Here is a 23,776-nt window from a genome sequence, read left to right on the forward strand (position 1 = left end):
CTTTGTTGCTTGGACTTGAGCTGTCTTATATGAAAGCCTGGCCTGTCAGCTTTCAAACAAGACCAGTTGCATATTTCTAGCTGCTACCATTGAGAAGATATCACCATCTAAAGCAGCCGTCCCCCCTCCACTTTCTGCCTCAGCCCAGCTCCAGGCTGTCAGGACTGAGCTCCTCCGTCTCTTGTTATAGTACTGAGAAGACGGACTGCACATGGCAACGCTGTGAGATGAGAGCTGCTGAATAGGAAAGTTGCATGCATTTGTGGGAGTTATTAGCAGGTAAAACTGAAAATGATCAAATTTTAAATCATAAAAGCACTTATACAGCAGCGTGTACTATACCATTAGGGAATAAAAAATGAAAAGGCAGTTACACTTTAAAAGCAGAAGTTTTGGCAGTTTGCTGGTCTGGAGCATTCAGACGTGTGACAATGCCAAGTAGGAAAGACATCAGCAATGATCTTAGAGAAGCAATTCTTGCTGCCCATCTTTCTTGAAAGAGCTTTAAGCTCATTTTTAAACAATTTGAAGTCCATAAATCCACAGTGGAAAACATTTAAGACTGTTGACAATCTTCCCAGGTGTGTCAGATAGTACAATGTTTCGAGAAATTACAAAAAATTCAAGTGCTACATCTAAGACTCCACAGGCCTCATTTAGCATGTTAAATGTTCAAGTTCATGACAGAATAAGAGGGAACATTTATGGCTTGTTTGGAAATGTTGCCAGGAGAAAGCCTCTTCTTTTTTTGAAAAAAAGCATGGCAACATGGCTTAATTCTCCAAAGTTGCATCTGAACAAACCACAAGACTTTTAGAACAATGTTATTTGGACAGACGAGACCAAAGTGGAGATGAGGTTAGAAGATCAGAGATAAGGCTTCACATGAGCCATCATCTGACGGGACTGAGAAGTCATTCTCTGCAAACAGACTGATTATTAACTCCTGTATATAAAAAACGTCTGAACGGAGCAGGAGAACGGAATGGCTGAATGGTGATGTGAATGAAGCCTTATTGTGTAGGGTCACAATACCCACCTATAGAACACCCTTTTTGCTACTGACCTTGTAGGCAGTGCCATTTTACTTCCACTTGGACCCCTATGTATAAGCCATAACCTGCTGTTGAGGGGCTACATGACTCACCTTCCTCACAGTCATGATGGCCTGCTCATCTCACACTTTTTTCCCCTTATTTTTTATTTAGTTAGAACATGGATTTTAATTTATCCTCTTCCTATCACTGAATAAAAATGGAGGCATCAGTCAAGTTTTTATCATAATAGTGTATATTTATCCTGTTACTTATGTACACAAATCACATTCACAACTTTTTAAGTATGAACTTAGTGTACAGCCACATATGACGTTAACTCTACAAACTTTCCAGAGTGTAGTTGCTTGGTTTCACAGTAGCAATAAAGTGGATGTGGTTTAAATTTCATCCACATCATGCATGAGAAATCCACAGTAAAAATGTTGCTTTGTAATGCAGATTCTGCTGCAGAATTGCTGTAAAATACACAACGGGAATATCCAGCTGGTGTAGTTGTACCCAAGGCTTACAGCTTGTTGAATTGATGTAATGTGTTTGCAAAATGTAAAAAATGTAATAGTTGATAAGTGTTATTATTTGCAGGCTTTGTGGGCTCCTTTTGTGAGGAAAAGATAGATCCATGCTCCACATCTCCTTGCCTGAACAATGGTAGTTGTTACTCATCTGGCCTGTCGTTCTCCTGCCACTGCAGTCGAGGATACATGGGTCCCACATGCGCTCAACTTGCAGATTTTTGTGCCCTTAGTCCTTGTGCTCATGGGATCTGCCGCAGCATTGGGACTAGTTACAAATGTTTATGCATTCCAGGTAAGTTTACTGAGTGCAGGTACAGTATTAAAACATATTATAATAATAATAACAATAATAATAATAATAATAATAATAATAACTATTAACTGTAGTAGTCAATGTTAAAGGGGTTGTCCAGGATTGGGAAGATTGGAGTATGTGTACAACAATGCCCTAAATGTTACAGTCGTGCCTGTCCTACCTTTACCCGACATTTCTAATGCCCAGTTTTCAAATCTCCAACTCTCAGCCGGAAGCGCTGTGTTTCCAAGACTCGGTGACGTACCGGGTCCCTTTCTGCCGAGTGAAGCCTCTTCTTCCGCTTCCCAGGGAGCCCGGTGACGTCACCCTCAGCCACATAAATTATTCAAAGTGCCTGGATGGGCGGTAACAAGGCGGCAACCAACCGCGCTAAGCCACGCCCATCCGGTCCGGTGACGTCACCGGGCAGGGCGCTTTATTATGAATGAAAGAGGCAGAGCACTGAATATTAATTAGGGGGCGGAGTCATGGCGGAGATGAAACCACGTGATGCCGCGCTGTGCTGGGAACCACAGTGCAGTGCGGCAGGAAGGTAGGAAAAATTAAACATAGGTGTAAACAAAGCGTGGGGGGACCGTATGAGCCATATAGAAATGGTGAAAATACTTAAAAACATATGGGAGGACCTTGATTCAGCTGTTAATAGGGAGTACACAAAAAAAAATGAAAGAAATTTGATCCAGGACAACCCCTTTAAGTGAGCATAAATTCACCTGTTCTGTAAGAGCAGTGAGCCCCTGAGGGAGCCTGAGCAGAGGATGGGAGTGATAGTGACCCTGATGGTGATGTGTCACAGTGTACTCCCTCAGGTTGTCGCTCCCTGGGGTCAATTCACTCAGAGGGGGGGGCACCCTATATTCCTTTGGGAAACTCCTTGTAGTCATGGGCTTCCTGCCTGATGGTAGCTTAGGGGCACCCTTGATGTTAATATCCTTGTTGGTGCAAGGCAGGGCTTGAAAATGATGCAATGGCCAGTGTCTGGTGCTAAGAGAGTCAGTAACCAGGCCAGATTGAACTTAACCAAAATCTCTCTTTACTGTGCACCAAATAGGAGTTGTAGTTCATCCAGCAATTATCTGTACACAATGCACATTCCATGGAGATTTCCAAGCATGAGCTAAGCAGATGTTTACAGAAATGGTCTTTTAATTACTGTTTTTCTTGCTACAGTCTCTAGTACTGGTTTACTGTCTAACAATGCAATCTGTAACAATTTCCACAAATCAAACAGCGGTGTGCGGTTCTAAAAATACGACTGGCCAAATCATACCTCAAGTGTGCAGGGTGTCTGAACTCATTATCCCTCCACTGCAGCCAGGCCCGGGAATGCTGTACGCTGATTACCTTGCTGACTAGAATGTTGTCGCAGCTGTGCCCCTTATTCTGGGGTGCATAGGGTGGTTTAACTTTTTTCTCTTTGCAGCAGCAATGTCTGTGGCTCTGTATGCTGATTACCTTGCTGACTCTCAAGATGTAGCCCATACTCTAGTTCTTCTCTATCTCTGAAGAAGTGGCAGAGGACATGTGGGGACCTGAGGTGTTGAATCTGAATGCATGGGGAAAGGAGCACCTGCAGTCTGTTCCCTATCTCCTCCAGGCCATCCTCACACACTGCCTACTCCTAGAACACTAGAATCTTCTGGATGTAGGTGACGGGATGGCCCACACCCTCAGCTCCATACTCAGCTGGAACATACTGAGTGTGTCATATTACACTGCAGTCAATAGCATAACGTTAAGTGTAGAACATTACCTTAACAGCACATTGTCAAACAATTGCAGATACCCTATCTGGGTTACTGCTTAAAGCCTCTGAGATTGCAGCACTAAGGAAGACTAAAGAGCTCTCCAGACAGGTCAGTGATAAAGTTGTGGAGAAGTATAAATCAGGCTTGAGTTATAAATAAAAATAGCCCAAACTCTGAACATTGCATGGAGCACCATAAAATCCATTTTCACAAAATGGAAAGAATATGGCACAACAACAAACCTGACAAGAGAAGGCCGCTCACCAAAACTTACAGACTGGGCAAGGAGGGCATTAATCAGAGGTTCAACAAAGACATAAATGATAACACAGGAGGAGCTTCATAGGGCCACCATGAGGTATACTCTCCAGAGACTAGGGCTTTATGGAAGAGCAGTGATCCAAATGAGTTGGAATTTGGAATTCTGCCACAGTTTTAAGCGGTTTGTTTTTATGACGTTCACTATGCGGTGAAACTGACCTGTGCTCTTCGTTCTTCAGGTCAGTACGATTACGGCGATACCACATATGTATAGTTTTTCCTGTGGTTTAAACCTGTATAGCTGATGCCGTGAAGGGGTTAATAACCTCCCACCCTCAACCTCTCTCTCAGGTCTCTTATCCAAACATATCAGCTTAAAGGGGTTGTCTGAGTTATTTTTTTGTTCTTTGTATGTTTCTAACTAATCAAATGTAAAGGCTTTACCATGCACTTAATGCATCTGCAGTAGCTGCTTTCTCAGATTTTACTGAGGATCACATGACATGTAATGTCAGCTTCTCTCCTTGCTCTGATGATGTTTCGTGCACAAGCCTGACAGAGCAGATATGTGTCTGTACACAAGACTGCTGGCCACGCCCTCTGCACTGCCGTCTGATCTCTCCCTGGATTCTTCAGGAAAAACTTTAACCCCTTCAGCAGCAAAGACTCAGGGCTGAAGAATTAACTCAGTAGCTGCAGGCAGTGAGGAGACAAATGCTGGGCATAGAAGCTGACAGACTGGAGGAGTTTTGCAGAGCAAGAACAGGTAGGGGGAAGATCCTGTGTGTATCAGCAGTCTCATTGTACATCTGAGACTTGTAGCCCTACACATACAACATGCTGCCAAAAAGTATACTTCTATTTACATATCTTTCCCATATTTTCTGAGTTGGAGGATTTGGATCACTCCATTTCTTCAGAATAGACCTTCTAGCAAAGCACAGTAATTTCTATGTGGCCAGCTTATATTTAAATGTTCCAATCTGAACATTTCTAAAACTACTGTTTTTATTTTTCCAGTCAGATGTACCTGATACAATATTTCAATTTCTTTGAACACATTTTCCCAAAAGTCCTGTATATCAGGGCAGGTCCATAACATGTGCATGTTATCAGCATTTTCACTATTACATTTTGGGCAACCAGTAGACCTATCCCCTCTTCCTCCATCTCGCTAGTTTTTTAGTTTTTTTTGTGAGTAATACAAATAATTAATTGTATAGAACTGGGACATCCTGAATGCATTGCTTTCGAGGCTTTACTTAGCTTCATTGGGCAGACTAGATGGGCCAAATGGTTCTTATCTGCCGACACATTCTATATAATACATCTAGCCTCCAGATCCCATAGGTTCACATTCTAGCAGGACAATAACTCTAAACATACTGTCAAATCTACACTAGATGTCAGAATCTCAGATGTCAGATGTTCTAGCAGCCCTGGCTGGTCGATCTATGCAGGAGCCTAGACACTAGGCCAATCAGATATCCCGAACCTGGCCTAACTTCCAATCCTGGAGATAGGTGGGGGATTAAAGTTTAGCTCTGACTGTTATCTTTACCTGTGATTTTGATTCCTGACACCTGTTTTGAGCTCTGTGTTCAATCAACTTTGCATTCCTGTTAGACCTCCCTGTTTACTGACCACAACTTGTTTTTGGATTTAGCCCTTGCCTACTGATTTGGCCACTACTGTGTCGTAGTTCTGAATTAACCTCTTGTCTACTGAGTTGGCTTCTGCTGTCTCTCCTGGCTTTGACTCTGGCTTGTTCTTTTCTCCTGCGAACCCTTGGCATCTTATGGGTCTGCTACCTGTGAGCTCGTACATGTTTTCTGCTGCCCTACTCTGCAGACGTAACCTTGTCTCTAGCAGCTAATTCTAAATCTCAATCTGTTCTCTAGTGGGCTCTGGTGAAAAGCTAGGGGTAGCCTTAGAACTACTAACTGAAGTGGCGACAGAAGATAGGTAGCAGATTTTAAGTTTGCCAGCAGTGGTCCAGGACGGTGCACTTTGTATTCTTCCTTACCTCTGGAATGGTTTAAGGGTAGACATTTACATTTCTTGCAAAGGCCTAGTTAAAGTCCAGACCTCAATCCAATTAAGAATCTGTAGCATGGCTTGTAGACTGCCGTAAACCATTGCAACCCATAGAACTGGAAGGAGTCGGAGCAGTTTCGCCAGGAAGAATGGGCAAAAACCCCAGTTGTTCTAAGCTACTTGAGACATACTCAAGAGACTTGCATCTGTAATTGCACCAAAAATCTATTATAATTCCAGGTTGTAATGCAACGAAACAGGAAAAGTTCAAAGGGGCAAAAACTCTTACAAGATATATTTTTATTTGCATAATGATTTATAAATTTGAGAATACATTTATAAATTTGAGAATACATTTAAAGAGGTTGGCCACTTTCTGGCTAGTACTGACAAATGTGTTTGTAAGATGATTATGTGAAATTCTGTGCCTTTTTCTATATTTCATAAACTATGATCCCTTATTTGCCAAACCTTTTGTGCTGTCCATAAAATGGCTGCTAATGGAAGCCTCCTCCATTTAAACACACTGCATCGGCACTACACTCCCATCATTTCAAGTTCTGGTGGCTGGTGCAGTGTATTGAATGGAGGAGACATAACATAGGGGTGATTTGCTTAGTCACATGACCCTCTATCAGCAGCCATTTTATGGACAGGACATCCATGTGGACAGCACAAAAGACTTGACAAGCAAGGGGCATACTTTTTGAAATGCAGAAAATGGTGCAGAATATCAACAAAGACTATACTAGTAAGTGCCATATAATCATCTTACAAATTGGTCAAAAGTAACCAGAGAGTGTCTAACCCCTTTAAGCATATTGATCGATTTGCAGACTAACATGTGTCTAACATGACTAGTGAATTTTGAAAAATTCTATCCAATTTTGTTTCCCATGTTCTGGAGAGTGGCAAAAATTAGCAGATGGCCTGCACTTGATAACATTGGAGCTTTTCTATTAACCAGATTTCTTAAAATCTTATATAAAAGGGTTACAATATTTCTATATATGCTAACATTTTCTTCATAGTAAGGCATTTCCATGTATGGAGTTTGGTACCAGAATAATCCACAGTGCTGTATACAGAATGCATTTTAGTTACATGGTTCCTTGCCTCCAGTTGAACTCACAATCTCCCATCTCACACACATACACATATGTCTATGTGGAAGCCAAATGAATTATCATGTTTCTGGAATATTGAAGTCTTACAAACTTGGAAAGAGCAGAAAAATCCATTTAGATGTCACCTTGTTAAAGGGGTTGACCAGGATTTTTATATTAATGGCTTATCCTCAGGACACTATACATATATATATATATATATATATATATATATATGGGCATTATGTGTTGTGCATGTATGCTTGAAGAAGGCTATGTCAGCCAAAACATTGCATCTGGAATGAAGGACACTTACTGTTGCACAGCTTTGGATTGCTGCCTCCATTCTCTTTATTGGGAGTATCCTCAGGATAGCCGATCAATATCTGATCACTGGGGGTCCAACATCCCACACCCAGAAGCATTAAGATTGATGTCCTATCCTGAGGACAGGCCATCACTCTAAAAATCCTGGATGACCCTTTTAATGTCAAACTTGTGGTCTCTGTTCTGAAGGGTAGCAGATTAAAGAGTCTGTCCAGGTTCAGAGCTGAACCCGGGCATATCCCCTTTTTATTTTTACACTTCTAGGTGAAGGCTTCCGCCTAGCAGTGTTCCCGGTGACATCACCGTCACTGATGGGCAGGCTTTAGCGCTGCCCACTCGTTAGTGCCAGTGACGTCATGGGGCTCACTGCTAAGCGGAAGCCTCCACCTAGCTTACCCATGGAGAACCTGCTACGTCACCAGATCTCCAGAAAAAGCCCTTGCCTGGGGCGATTCAGCGCAGGGCAAGAGCATCGGCTCTGAGCTACGGTGCATATGCAGGGAACATTGACGTAGTTCAGAAGTATACTGTGATCCATAAAATTGAATAAACTGGAAGTTAATGATGCCACCACACTGTTTAACCTGAAGACCTGAAGATTGTAGAACGTCTAGGAAGGCAGATCTAATGCTAAGTTCTTTCTATGGTAGATGTATACTGAGATGTTCTTTAGAAAGGAATGTAGATGATTTGTGTGGATTTGACTTATCCCTGCAAAACCATCACATTGTATGTCATAAGAAACCTATGAATTGACCATTTGATAGTGAGTGAAGAAAATGAAAGCTCTCAAATGCTGGTATTTGGTTTTGATCAGAGCAGCAGGAAGCCAGAAGCATTAAGTTTTCCGTCTGATTTTTTCCAGCAAACAGAATAAGCCCTCAATTTTTTGGTCTCACCAGCAGGCGCTTTGACCGCGAGTGACCTTTTGTTCTCATTGAGCTTGTGAAAGTGACAGAATTTTATTTTATTCATAAGAACATAAATCAGTTTCTTATATATTGGAAAATATTCACAAAATAGGGTCCTGCAACATAGGAATATTTTATAGTGCCCTTTAGACATTTAAATGTTCAGGGGGACACTTACATTATGAATCTGTCTGCTCAAATTCATTTTTAGGGGGGTTTCAGGGCTCTAAATATTGCTGGCATATCCTCAGGATAAGTGTTGAGCGAATCGGGTTTGGAAGGCTGTATCCGAACCTGATTAGTTTGAAAACTTCATTAACAATATAGCCTTCATACTACCGTAAAATGTATGGGCTCCGCAGAGGTCTTTGCGATCTTGCTGCAAATTTTGCGACACTTGCTGTACAGTGCCCCCATATAAAATACCCCTTCTTTGTAGCCTCAGTAGATGCCCCTATAGTGCCCATAATAATGTGCCAGTAACAAGAGCAACCCTCCCAATTGTGTGCCAGTAATAACGGCTCCCCATCATGTGCCAATAATAGGAGCCTGCCCATCATGTGCCAGTAATAACAGTCCCCCATCATGTGTCAGTAATAACAGTCCCCCATCATGTGTCAGTAATAACAGCCCCCCATCATGTGCCAGTAATAAGAGCCCCCCATCATGTGCCAGTAATAACAGCACCCCCATCATGTGCCAGTAATAACAGCCCCCCATCATGTGCCAGTAATAAGAGCCCCATCATGTGCCAGTAATAAGAGCCCCCCATCATGTGCCAGTAATAACAGCCCCCATCATGTGCCAGTAATAACAACCCCCCATCATGTGCCAGTAATAACAGCCCCCCATCATGTGCCAGTAATAACAACCTCCCCATCATCTGCCAGTAATAACAGCCCCCCATCATGTTTCAGTAATAACAGCCCCCCAATCATGTGCCAGTAATAACAGCCCCCCAATCATGTGCCAGTAATAACAGCCCCCTTCATGTGCCAGTTATAACATCCCCCATCATGTGCCAGTAATAACAGCCCCCCCAATGTGCCAGTAATAACAGCCCCCCCAATGTGCCAGTAATAACAGCCCCCCCAATGTGCCAGTAATAACAGCCCCCCCAATGTGCCAGTCATAACACCACCAATGTGCCAGTAATAACACTCCCCCAATGTGCCAGTAATAACAGCCCCCAATGTGCCAGTAATAAAAGCCCCCCCAATGTGCCAGTAATAACAGCCCCCCCAATGTGCCAGTAATAACACCCCCCAATGTGCCAATAATAACACCCCCCCACTGTGCCAGTAATAACAGCCCCCACAATGTGCCAGTAATAACAGCCCCCAATGTGCCAGTAATAACAGACCCCCAATGTGCCAGTAAAAGTATTGCATATATATTTTAAAAAAACACTTATACTTACCTCAGTGTCAGCGATGCGATGCAGGCCTCTTCCGGCCTGTGTCCCGCGCTGTACGGCTGCGCCGGCCTCTGATAGGCTGCCAGCCTAGTGCCTGCAGCCTATCAGAGGAAGGGAAAGGGACATGCCTCTCCCTCCCCTGCCTCAGCACAGCCATCTGTATCACTGTCCTGAGGACGGCGATACAGATGACTATGGAGATGAGCGCTTCTATTGTTCATCTCCCTGTGCCCCTCCCGCCGCCCCCTACCGCGCTGCCAGCTCGGGGGGGGGGGGGGGGGTGTGTGTGTGCAATTGCCTTGTTGCCCCCCCTGGATCCGCCAGTGGCTGTGTCGGCTCTGCGGCCGCACAGCTCGCACACCCCAAAGGCCGGCCCTGGGTATATATACCTGATATGATATTATGGATATAGTGTATACAGAATGTATATACCAAGTGTGGCCTCCATTACATTTCTGCAGTGGTTGTTACCCAGCTTTCCCATACTTCTGAATTCCAAATTTGCCTAGTTATGTAATGATAAATCCCTTCATAGATAGCTAGACCAACTTGCCTTTCAGGATTCTGGAAAAGCTGGGTAACAAGCCTGTAGAGCCGCATTGGTGACAACAGACTATGTCGCCCTGGTACCAGGATAGAGTCACACACAATATCAGGCCGGCGTAGTTTGTATTTCATATGACTGATATGCCCTCATCATCGTCCCACAGCTTTCCCAGACTGTTGCCCAGTTTTCTCAGACTGTAGAAAGCCAGATTAGCCTACTTATGATTTAGTAAGTCCCCAGTATTGTAGAATACCTAGCTGGATTTGCAGCCCGGAGCGTGGAAAAGCAGAATAAGCCATGATGATTCTTCCAGCTGCGTCTTGTCTATGTAGATTTTCACACAGACATCTTAGATTCCTCACTTTTCCATCATTCTTCCCCTCCTGATGCCCCAAAATCATCATCCTACTGCTATCCCTAATACTGTGCCCGCTGTCCCTACAAACATTATACTGTAGAAATAATGCCATAGAAATTGTTCTTAGTAACGCAGACTGCCCTCAGAAGTGCCACCTTCAGTACCCCCAATAGCAACCACATTAGTAGTGGTGCCCTCCATATGGTGTCCAATAATTATGCCCCCACAGTACCCCCAATATTAATAATGCCCCATATAGTGCCCCCATTTATGTATTGCTCTCTCCCTGTAGTATATTGCCCCCATATATAAAGGTCCCCCCAAGTATAATGCCACCATATATAATGCTCTACCACCCTCTAGTATAATGCCCCTAATATATAATCCTCCCCCCCTGCGGTATAATACCCCCATATATAATGCCCCCCCCCCCCCACTGTAGTGTAGTTCCCCCAATATATAGTGCTCTTCCTCACACCACCAGGTACTTCCCCCAGTAGTGTCATGCATAGATCTATTTTAAAAATTATACATTATACTCATCTGCAGGCCACAAGTTTATTTTGTTTTCAGGGCACAGGTTTCTTCTATCTTCAGGCCACAGGGCCTTAAGTTGACTCTTCCAGGCACGGGTGGCGCTGGGTCACGGGTGGCGTGATGACGTGGTTACGTGCCGACGTCTTCACGCTGTACGTGACCCGTCAAAGGAGGTCATGATAAGGTCTGAAGCCTATGAGGTTGAACAGTGGGGACAGGAGCAGAAGCTCCCTTGACCTGCATCAAACTGCCACCCCCCTGCCTCATGGCAGAAGCATGCGTGACAGCACAAAATACCTCAGTAAGTAAGAAACGGCAATATCGCTCTTTCTTATTACCATAGTATATCGTGTATACCGGTAAATCTCCCAACACTATCCTAAACTATATGTGGAGTCAGAGTAGGGACTCCTAAACAAAATATGGAGTCAGAGCAGGGACTCCTAAAGCAGTGCAGGCAGCCTCTGTGTTTCAGAGTGCTGGAGGCTTATACCCCTCACCCAAACTTCCTTTTGAGACTGCGAGGTCATGACCTAGCCATTCTGTAGTTGGAGATGGAGAAGACTATTGGAGGGAGAAAGTTCTTTGTCTGCAAGATCTCTCCTAAACTGCTTATGGCAGCAGTTTGGGGAACAGCTTGTAGACACAGGTGTGCACCATGAAGTAAATGTGTTTGTGTTATTTATATTTTTTTCTGAGTTTGGTGTCCTATTAAAGGGTTTCTACCACTTAGGTGTCACATATTTGGCTGTCAGACACTAGCGATCCGCTAGTGTCTGCTCTGGCCAACCATCCTAATATAATTGCTTTTGGGGCGGTGGTTTGGCTAAAAAAACTACTTTTATTAATATGCTAATGAGCCTCTAGGTGCTATGGGGGCGTCATTAGCACCTAGAGGCTCCGTCTACCTTCAGAAACTGCCGCCGCCGAGCGCGTCCCTCCAGCCCGCCCATCTCCTCCTGAATGCGATCCTCGTATGTATTCTGCGCATGCGCAGTGAATGTCTGACCGCTTCCTTGCTCAGACATCTCCACTGTCTGAGCAGGGAAGCTGTCAGACATTTACTGCGCATGCGCAGAATACATACGAGGATCGCATTCAGGAGGAGATGGGCGGGCTGGAGGGACGCGCTGGGGGCGGCAGTTTCTAAAGGTAGACGGAGCCTCTAGGTGCTAATGACGCCCCCATAGCACCTAGAGGCTCATTAGCATATTAATAAAAGTTCTTTTTTTAGCCAAACCACCGCCCCAAAAGCAATTATATTAGGATGGTTGGCCAGAGCAGACACTAGCGGATCGCTAGTGTCTGACAGCCAAATATGTGACACCTAAGTGGTAGAAACCCTTTAAGTTGATAGGAGATGAGCTGCATTAACCTAGCGCAGCCAGTCCATTTTGAATGGAGCTGTGCTTTTGGCTCCATTCTTACTTGCAGTTTTGGCGGCTGCAGATAACAGCTGATCATTGGGGTGCTGAGTGTCGGATCCCAACTATTCTGATTAGTGTTGAGTGAATGCGCTTAGTATCAGAGATCCGTAGTAGCTTCATTCACAACTTTGAATGCTGTACAGTGACCCGTCTTCGTACAACATTCAAATGTATGGGCTTCGCGGAGGTGAAATTAGTTATGTCTGAAGTCTCTCGAGACTTTATTGAATAACTGTCACCGCTAGCTCTCTGAGAAGGTCAGGACGTTATTCTGTACCTTTTGCATGATGTTCTTTGTTTTGGTTTCACTTTGTCATCTCCTTTCCTTTTCCCAGCTGTCACCTATTCACACTAATTGCACTGTACCCTCCTCTTTGCCTCCTCCTCCGATTGTTGTTGACGGTAATCTTGAATTTCAGGTCTCTAGGATTGTGGATTCTCGCATTATCCGCGGTTCTCTCCAGTACCTCATTCATTGGGAGGGTTATGGTCCTGAGGAGAGGATGTGGGTCCCAGTGGCGGACATTAAGGCCACTCGTCTCATCAGGGCTTTCCATAGGTCCCATCCTGAGAAGGTGGGCTCTGAGTGTCCGGAGTCCACTCGTAGAGGGAGGGGTACTGTCACCGCCAGCTCTCTGAGAAGGTCTGGCAGACGTTCTTCTGTACCTCTTGCATGATGTTCTTTGTTTTGGTTTCACTTTGTCATCTCCTTTCCTTCTCCCAGCTGTCACCTATTCACACTAATTGCCTCCCTTTATATTCCCTCCCATACTGCCTCACTTTGCAGTTTATACTACTTCCTGGATTGAAGTGATCACTGCTGGAGACTTCTGTTACTGCTTGTTCAGATAAGTCCTTTCTTGTATTGTGTTTCTTTGCTGGCTTGATTCTAGGTGACCCTGACTCCCTCTGTATTAAGTGCAGGGAGCCGGTGGTCGTGTCCCCTCACTATTATAAGGTTTTCAGGTGCCACACAGTCTAGGTACGAGGGCATGCAATCGTCTACCTCTGAGACCTTTGTATGTGCTTAGCAGTCAGGGTGAGCTCTTAGGGTTTTACAGGGGTCACCTTTATGCTTCTTAGTTCGGGATCAAGCCAGTCGGATGTTTATCCATAACTTCAAGCTATCTGCAATATCATCTGTGACATTATAAACCGCTATTACCGTCTTAAGCATGGATCCGGTTTCAGCCTTGATTGACCGCATGCAGGGTCTTTCACTGGAGGTAGCAGATCTTCGTAAAACTGTGTCTCAGTTTCAGGGGACCGGTTCTGCTTGCGTTCATGGAGTTTGTCAGAGCCTAAGACCTCGCTTCCGGATACGTTCTCCAGGGGTAGTGAGAGTTCTGTTTGCTTTAAAGAGGCTTGCAAACTCCATTTTCGCCTACTTCCCCATTCCTCTGGTGATGAGGAGCAGAGGGTGGGGATCATCATCTCGCTGCTCAGGGATAACGCTCAGTCTTGGGCCTTTTCGCTGCCGGTGGGGGAACGGCCTCTCCGATCGGTGGATGAATTTTTTTTAGCCCTGGGGCGGATATATGATGACCCGCATCATATTGCTCCGGCTGAATCTAAACTGCGTCTTTTATGCCAGGGTAAACAGTCCGCAGAGATATATTGTTCTGAATTTCGAGATGGGCAGCTGATACTGGTTGGAACGATGCTGCACTCCGAAGTCAATTTTGCCATGGTCTTTCGGAGGGATTGAAAGATGCATTTGTGTTTCATGAGAGACCCGACTCGTTGGACTCTGCCATGTCTCTTGCTGTCCGTATTTACAGGCGTCTTAGAATAAGAGGAGAGACCACTCCTTCATGTCATATTCAGTCCAAGGACAGTGGAGCAGTCTCATTCAGTGCGCAGGGGCCTCAGTCTCTCTCAATCCCCTCTGAGCAGGAGGCCATGCAGCTGGGGTTGCTTGCCTCTGATAGTAGGGGATTCAGCTCTCAGAGGAGGGTTTGTTTCTCTTGTGGGGGAATAAACCATTTGGCTAATGTTTGCCCCTCTAGGAGATTCAGGGAGTTTTCTGAGGGTAATAAAGAAACAAAAAGAAAAAAAACCTCTAAAAGCTTTCTATTTGCTACTATTGGCAAGGTTGATGCGGAAATTGAAGGTTTGCTGTTTGCTTGTAGTTCCCGTTTTGTCCTACCTGCCAGGGTGGCGCTAGATAGCAAGAACATTGTTTGTGAAATTTTTGTAGATAGTGGAGCAGCTCTCAATCTCATTGATAATCAATTTGCTATAACACATAGTTTCCAGGTATGCACTTTGGAAATGGATATACCTGTTTTTGCTATCGCTCCACTTTCTCAAAAATCGTTAAAGGGCATAGTTCACAATATCCGTTTGACTGTGGGTGATGCTCATGTTGAGAATATGTCATGTTTCGTCCTAAGCGGATTACCTATTCCTCTAGTGTTGGGGCTACCCTGGCTCACTAAACATAACCCCACCATTGATTGGCAAGCAAGGCAAATAAATGGTTGGAGTGACTTTTGCAGAGAGAATTGCCTCACGGCGTCTCTTTCAGAGGTTTCTACCAAGACTGTACCATGTTTTTTCTCTGAATTTTCGGATGTGTTTTCCTAGAGTGGTGTCCAGGAGCTGCCCCTCACCAGGAGTACGATTGCCCTATTAATCTCATCCCAGGCGCCAAGCTGCCAAAATCTCGTTTATACAATCTCTCCCAACCTGAAAGAGTCGCTATGCATACTTATATCTCTGAGAGCCTGAGAAAGGGACACATCCGACCCTCGAAGTCACCTGTTGCTACTGTTTTTTTTTTTTTTGTTAAGAAAAAACATGGTTCTTTAAGACCTTGTCTGGATTTCAGGGAGATTAACTGTATCACAATTCATGACCCATATCCGCTTCCTCTGATCCCGGACCTGTTTAACCAGACTGTTGGGGCTAAAGTTTTTTCTAAGTTGGATTTAAGAGGGGCATACAACCTAGTCAGGGTCAGGGAAGGGGACGAATGGAAGACGGCCTTCAACACCCCTGAGGGTCATTTCGAGAATTTGTTTATGCCATTTGGTTTGATGAATGCTCCGGCCGTCTTCCAACATTTTGTGAACAGCATTTTTTATCATTTATTGGGGAAATTTGTACTGGTGTACCTAGATGACATTTTCATTTTTTCTCCTGATTTCAAAACTCATAGGGACCACCTACATCAGGTCTTGCTCATTCTGCGGGAGAATAAATTGTACACTAAACTGGAAAAATTAGTATTTGCGGTTCCAGGGATTCAGTTTCTTGGTTTTCTTCTCTCCGCTTCTGTTTTTCGCATGGACCCTGAGAAAGTTTTCGCTGTGCTTGATTGGGAGCTTCCTGAGAATCAGAAGGCGCTGATGCGGTTTTTGGGTTTTTGCCAATTATTACAGAAAGTTCATTTTGAATTATTCCTCTGTTGTTAAGCCACTCACTGATATGACTAAAAAAAGGGGTAGATTTTTCCTCCTGGTCGGTAGATGCGCTTAAGGCCTTTTATAGTATCAAAGAGAGTTTTGCTTCCGCTCCCATTTTGGTACAACCTGATGTCTCTCTACCTTTTATTGTTGAGGTGCGGTCTTATCTCAGTCAGAAGTATTTCAAAGAGGGTCAGCCGGCACTCCGTTTGTAGGCGTGGTGCACGTGTCCAGGGCCGAAGTCCAAGTACAAATGAAAGAAAAGACCGGCACTCACTTTGTCTTCAAAGGTTTTTTTCTCTTTATTCGCCACGCATAGAAATGTTCAGTGACGCGCGTTTCGGCTCTGTAGCGAGCCTTTCTCAAACCAATGGCATATAACAAAGTCATACAATACAGGTGATTTAAATAGACCGCCACAGCGGAAATGACATCATGTAGTCATGGTAATTTAGACAAACAAAATGGAATGAAAGGTAAAAAGGAAAGAGAAAAAGCAAAGGGGGAGGGAACAAAATAAACGTTTCAACAGGATGATAGCACTTAGGTGGTTGAAAGTGACTCTTGGTTCTCAGTCCAAAATCCTTCAATGATAAGCAAGTGTCACTGGTGGTTGCTGTGCTTGCGCTTTTTTCAACATTAGTGGACTGCAAGCCTGAGAAGTGTGCCTTAAGTCGGAGATTCCTAAAGAAGCGCTGACAGTCCATGTCAAACTCAAAACTGTCAAGCGGACTAGTAGGACAAAATGATAGTCCCTTCTCCAGTACCTGCAACTGAAGAGGACTTAGGCTTTTAGAGGATATATTGAAAATTTAAGTGTCATCTCTACCTGAGAGCGTGTTGTCCGTGGTGCGTCGATGCCCCCGATAATGGCGTCCTGCTCGTCTGGTATTTTTCTTTGTTGAGGTCTTTGTCTCCTTCTGCCTAAAAAAGGCGCACGCGGAGGTCCAATAGTGGAATCACTTCCCGATCCGGATGACATCGAGGTTCCCCGACGTTGCTGCCTGGTGAATAGAGGTATGGCTGTGCCAGACAGATCTTGCCATTTGTATACACGTTTATTCTGATAGTCCTCAGAATCTCTGATAAATTTCTGGCGTTTAGTACTTTCTATCTCCCTTTTCAGGTCAGCGCCAATTTTTTCCACTTTAGATTTGAGAGTAATCAATTCCTCAGCTGGTAAAGCGTCCTTCAGTTGCGTCTCAATGGTGGCAATTTTCTGCCTGCCTGTATGTTAAATTTATACTTTATTTTTTTGTATTTTACAGAAAACGTGAGGAACCCCCCAACCGCATCATCTGAACTGCAAGCTAGTACGAATATCTAGAGAACTTCATAAGAATTCATGATTGCTACCATTTTCATTGATGCTGTTGCGATTGGGCTGTTTCTCACGTGTATCTGATTATTTAAATTGTTACTTTGTGTTTTCTCTTTTCTTTTGTTCCCTCCCCCTTTGCTTTTTTTCTCTTTCCTTTTTACCTTTCATTCCATTTTGTTTGTCTAAATTACCATGACTACATGATGTCATTTCCGCTGTGGCGGTCTATTTAAATCACCTGTATTGTATGACTTTGTTATATGCCATTGGTTTGAGAAAGGCTCGCTACAGAGCCGAAACGCGCGTCACTGAACATTTCTATGCGTGGCGAATAAAGAGAAAAAAACCTTTGAAGACAAAGTGAGTGCCGGTCTTTTCTTTCATTTATCTCAGTCAGAGTCCCTCTTCTGCCAAATGGCGACCGTGTGCCTTTTTCTCAAGGAAACGCTCCTCCGCAGAGAGAAATTACGATGTGGGAGATAGGGAGTTGTTGGCCATCAAATTAGCTTTTAAGGAATGGCGCCATTGGCTAGAGGGAGCCAGACACCCTATTGCCGTGTTTACCGACCATAAGAATCTGGCCTACTTGGAATCAGCCAAGCGTCTGAACCCGAGACAGGGCAGATGGTCTTTATTCTTTTCTAGGTTTAATTATGTTGTCACGTTCCGCCCTGGGGTTAAAAATGTGAAGGCTGATGCTCTGTCACGTTGTTTTTTCCGGGAGGGGGGAACTGCTCTTTATCCTGATTTGGAGGCAGAGGTTCAGGCAGTCCAGGCAGAGGCTCCTGATCTTTGTCCTCCTTGGAGGTTGTTTGTGCCTCTCGCTGTACGATACAAGGTTTTTAAGGAGCACCACGATACTGTCCTTGCTGGGCACCCGGGGTAGTAGAGCCACAGTGGATCTCATTGCTCAGAGATTCTGGTGGCCGGCTCTTCGTAAGACGGTTGAGGGTTTTGTGGCAGCCTGCGAGACCTGCGCTCGTGCCAAGGTCCCTCATTCACGGCCATCGGGTTCTCTCCTCCTGTTACCCATTCCTTCCCGTCCTTGGATACATCTGTCCATGGACTTCATTACGGACCTGCCTCGTTCCTCGGGAAAGACTGTGATTCTGGTAGTAGTAGACCGTTTTAGCAAAATGGCGCATTTCATTCCCTTTCCTGGGTTACCCAATGCTAATAGGCTGGTGCAAGCATTTGTTGATCACATTGTCAAATTGCATGGCATTCCTTCAGACATCGTTTCTGATAGGGGCACGCAATTTGTTTCCAGATTCTGGAAGGCCTTCTGTTCTCGCTTGGGGGTTCGGTTGTCGTTTTCGTCAGACCGAACGCGTCAATCAGAATCTGGAGACATATCTGCGCTGTTTTGTGGCAGAGAATCAGGAGGATTGGTGTTCTTTTTTGTCCCTTGCTGAGTTTGCTTTAAATAACCGTCTCCAGGAGTCCTCTGATAAGTCACCATTTTTTGGTGCATATGGGTTTCATCCGCAGTTTGGGACATTCTCTGGAGAGGGGTCTTCTGGTTTACCTGATGAGGAGAGATTTTCCTCGTCTTTGTCATTTATTTGGCAAAATATTCAGGGTAATCTGAAGAGGATGAGTGAGAGATATAAGCGTGTGGCGGATAAGAGACGTGTGCCTGGTCCGGACCTGAATGTGGGTGATCTGGTGTGGTTGTCTACAAAGAATATCAAACTGAAGGTTCCCTCCTGGAAGTTGGGTCCTAAGTTTATTGGGCCTTACAAGATCTTGTCCGTCATCAATCCTGTTGCCTTCCGTCTTGATCTTCCTCAGACTTGGAAGATCCATAATGTTTTTCACAGGTCCCTATTAAAACCTTATGTCCAACACACTGTACCCTCCTCTTTGCCTCCTCCTCCGATTGTTGTTGACGGTAATCTTGAATTTCAGGTCTCTAGGATTGTGGATTCTCGCATTATCCGCGGTTCTCTCCAGTACCTCATTCATTGGGAGGGTTATGGTCCTGAGGAGAGGATGTGGGTCCCAGTGGCGGACATTAAGGCCACTCGTCTCATCAGGGCTTTCCATAGGTCCCATCCTGAGAAGGTGGGCTCTGAGTGTCCGGAGTCCACTCGTAGAGGGAGGGGTACTGTCACCGCCAGCTCTCTGAGAAGGTCTGGCAGACGTTCTTCTGTATCTCTTGCATGATGTTTTTTGTTTTGGTTTCACTTTGTCATCTCCTTTCCTTCTCCCAGCTGTCACCTATTCACACTAATTGCCGCCCTTTATATTCCCTCCCATACTGCCTCACTTTGCGGTTTATACTACTTCCTGGATTGAAGTGATCACTGCTGGAGACTTCTGTTACTGCTTGTTCAGATAAGTCCTTTCTTGTATTGTGTTTCTTTGCTGGCTTGATTCTAGGTGACCCTGACTCCCTCCGTATTAAGTGCAGGGAGCCGGTGGTCGTGTCCCCTCACTATTATAGGGTTTTCAGGTGCCACACAGTCTAGGTACGAGGGCATGCAATCGTCTACCTCTGAGACCCTTGTATGTGCTTAGCAGTCAGGGTGAGCTCTTAGGGTTTTACAGGGGTTACCTTTATGCTCCTTAGTTTGGGATCAAGCCAGTTGGATGTTTATCCATAACTTCCAGCTATCTGCAATATCATCCGTGACAATAACTTCAACATTCGATTCTTCAACTTGAAAACCATTTTAAAACTGGAATCCAAAGTCTGCTTCAGTACCGGTGCAGTTTTAAAATGGTTTTCAAGTTGAAGAATCAAATGCTGAAGTTCTTCGCCAAAGTCTTGTGAGACTTTGGACTTAATGAATTTCAGCTCTGCGAAGCCCATATATTTAAATGTACGAGGTTGGGTCTCCGTACAGCATTTAAACAAAGTTTTAAACAGTGTCTTCAGATCTCTGATCTGAAGCGGACTTTGCTAAACTCTGATCCGAAGCGCGTTTCACCCAACGCTAATTCAGATATTGATGAACTAAGACAGCCATGAAAACTGAGAAGTCTGAAACGGTTTATAACAGCTACTGTCTCTCTCTCTCTCTTGCAGTTCTCTCTTCCTTTGTAGGGAATAAAGGCAGTTGCTATGGCTCTGTTGGATCCATTAAGCAGGTATTCTCCAGGTGACAGCCAGCATGCCAGGCCTACTGGGTCTTCTGCAGACCCAGATCAGTTCTGGCAGTTACTGGTGTCACCTAAGGGGGCTGTTTTTTTGCTCCTAAGGATGTCCTAGTTACAGTGGAGAAAGCTGCAAATATTGTCTGGTACCAAAACACCCTAAAACTGAAAAGACCCAAAAATGGCTAGAAGTTACGAACTCTGACGTATAAACCAATCAGATTCCACCTTTAATTTCTCAGAGCACAGTGCTTGCCATGGGCAACTAATCCAGTTTTCCTTCACACCAGCTTTGATACACCTCCCCCACAGATGCTGCATCTATTAGATTTGAACCCAAATCTTAAAGATTCCCAGCAGTGCTATAATGAGCTTGGCTCTGACATATCAGAAAAAGAGCTTATGTGGACCATGTCTCCCCTATAGAGACAGTATGGAGATGTTTTCTGGGTGGATTTTCGGTCTGTAACACTGTAATAAAAAGCTGTCCTTTCCGAATTCCAGTTAACTGATAATAATGTCACTACTGACGCAAAAACAAAAAATACCTCATCTGAAGCACAGGCCGAACACATCTACAGCACATATGGTAAGATAGAACAGTGCTGGCTGTGTTCAGTTGGATCTAATTATCAAATGTACATATTTACATTGTTCAGTTTAGTCTTTTCATTGGGCAATTCATTGGTGATCATTTGGTCCTCAAAGATAATATGGTATTATTCTATTCCTGTGTATAAACTGTACACTGCACTGTAGCATTCTTTATACAGGAAAAATATTAATGAAAACTCCAGAGATTGAGTGGTAGACTGGCAGCTTATAGAGCCCATAAGGATCTCTGTCAGTAAAAGTACAACTAATATTCTAACCACAGGGAAAAGGTTGAATGTGCTGGTAATTGCTGTGCAGTTCAATACTTTAATTCACGACTAATCCTTTTACAGTATAATATCATAGAGACCGTAGATGTGAGAAAAGTTCTGCTTTTGCTTTGGTCAAAACAGTATTTTGTTTTTATTTATTATTTATATTTTTTTTTTATAAATGCTGAATGCATTTCTGAAAATGTCATAGGACTCATCAACTTAAAGGGGTTGTCCAGAATTTAGCTATTGACCCCACACACTTGACGATCAGCTAGTCTGCGGTAGCTGCACAGCTTCATCTGTTGAGTGGTGGACGGAGATGGTTAATCCAGCGGTGCTTCCACTGAAGTGAATGGGAGCAGCGGTGCAGTAACCAGTACCATTAATTACACAGTGGATTGACCTATATATTTCTGGCATTCGGAAACAGCTGATTGGCAAGAGTATCAGACTCTCTTTATTCAGATATTGATGGTCTATCCTGACGATAGGATATCAATGGTAAAATCCTCGCAAACCCCTTTAAAGACAATCCCTGTCCATATGTCATATTAGGGGGTTAATATGTAGCTGCCTCTTTTTCAAGGGACCAAAGGTAGTTGGACAATTATCTCAAAAGCTAGTTAATGAGCTGCACAGGCTATTCCCTCGTTAATCCATCATCAATTAAGCAGGTAAAAGGTCTGGAGTTTATTCCAGGTGTGGTATCTGCTTTTTGAAGCTGTTGCTGTGAACCCACAACATGAGGTCAAAAGAGCTCTCAATAGAAGTGAAAGAGGCCATCATTAGGCTGAAAAAATGAAGAAATCTATCTAAGAGATAGCAGAGATTTTTACATACTGGTAAAAAAAATGGGCCCGCTGGTGAGCTCGGAGACTCAAAAAGGCTTGGACATCCACTGAAGACAACAGTGGTGGATGATCACAATATCCTTTCCATGGTGAAGAAGAACCCTTCGCAACATCCACTCAAGTGAAGCACACTCTCCAGGAAGTAGGTGTATTAGTATTTAAGTCTACCATAAAGAGAAGACTTCATGAGAGCAAATACAGAGGGTTCACCACAAGGTGCAAACCATTAATCAGCCTCAAAAATAGAAACGCCAGATTAGACCTTGACAAAAAAACATCTAAAGAAGCCAGCCCAGTTTTTCGAACAGCATTCTTTAGACAGATGAAACTAAGATCAACCTTCACCAGAATGATGGGAAGAAGAAAGCATGGAGATGGTTTCAAATACATGCATGGCATCCAGTGGCACTGGGTCACTAGTGTTTATTGATGATAAAACTGAAGACAGAAGCAGTCGGAGGAATTGTGAAGTGTACAGGGATATACTTTCTGCTCAGATTCAACCAAATGCAGCAAGGTTGATAGGACGTACAGATGGACAATGACCCAAAACATACTGCAAAAGCAGCCCAGGAGTATTTTTTAAGGCAAAGAAGTGGAATATAAAGAAGTGGAATATTCTTCAATGGCCCAGTCAATCACCAGATCTCAGACCGATCAACCATGCATTTCACTTGCTTAAAGGGACACTGACAGGCCCAATAACCATAATTAGCTGTACATATCCATGCACAGGTCTTCTAATGTGCATTAAAAACATATAAGTATCCCCCCTGTCCACATTATGAATACAGTTAACTCACGTTTTATAACCTGAAGTAATCGCTGTTCTTTCTGCCCAAGGGGCGGGGTTTCAGCTTCTCTTGCGCCCAGCCAGCATCAGCCCAACCGCCGTTATTGAAGCGCCGCCCAGCTCATCAATATTCACTTAGCTGGGCGGCTTCTGCAGCCCCCGACCTTCCGAGATCCGGCGCATGCCCAATAGAAAGCTATGGGCATCGGACTCTCTTTCAGCTTCTGCGCATGCGCCCGGCACCCATAGCTTTCTATTGGGCATGCGCCGGATCTCGGAAGGTTTAGATTAGTTCAGGTTATAAAATGTGAGTTAACTGTATTCATAATGTGGACGGGGGGATACTTATATGTTTTTAATGCACATTAGAAGACCTGTGCATGGATATGTACAGCTAATTATGTTTATTGGGCCTGTCAGTGTCCCTTTAAGACAAAACTTATGGCAGACAGACCCACAAACAAGCAATAACCTAAGACAACTGCAGGAAAGTCCTGGCAAAGCATCACAAAGGAGGGAAACCCAGTGTTTGGTGATGTCCATGGGTTCCAGACTTCAGACAGTCATTGCCTGCAAAGGATTCTCTACAAAGTATTAAAAATGAATATTTTATTTATGGTAATAATAATTTATCCAATTACTTTTGAGCCCCTGAAATGAGGAGACTTTGTAGAAAAATGGTTGTAATTCCTAAACGTTTCACATGATATTTTTGTTCAACCCCTTGAGTTAAACCTGGAAGTCTACACTTCAATTGCATCTCAGTTGTTTCATTTCAAATCCAGTGTGGTGGCATTCAGAGCTCAAATTGTAAAGATTGTGTCACTGTCCAAATATTTCTGGACCTAACTGTAGCTGCTTGCCA

General features: G+C 44.1%; 1 protein-coding gene across 1 annotated transcript in view; it reads left to right on the forward strand.

Moving 5' to 3' along the window:
- The window catches only part of DNER (delta/notch like EGF repeat containing), a 240,439-nt gene that overhangs the window by 181,150 nt on the left and 35,513 nt on the right, over nt 1-23,776 (forward strand). The window contains exon 8 of the mRNA XM_044290795.1: nt 1,641-1,865. Coding sequence (XP_044146730.1) covers nt 1,641-1,865 — 225 coding nt within the window. The remainder of the gene's footprint in view (nt 1-1,640; nt 1,866-23,776) is intronic.

Source organism: Bufo gargarizans, chromosome 4, assembly GCF_014858855.1.
Source record: "Bufo gargarizans isolate SCDJY-AF-19 chromosome 4, ASM1485885v1, whole genome shotgun sequence".
NCBI classification, from domain to species: Eukaryota; Metazoa; Chordata; class Amphibia; order Anura; family Bufonidae; genus Bufo; species Bufo gargarizans.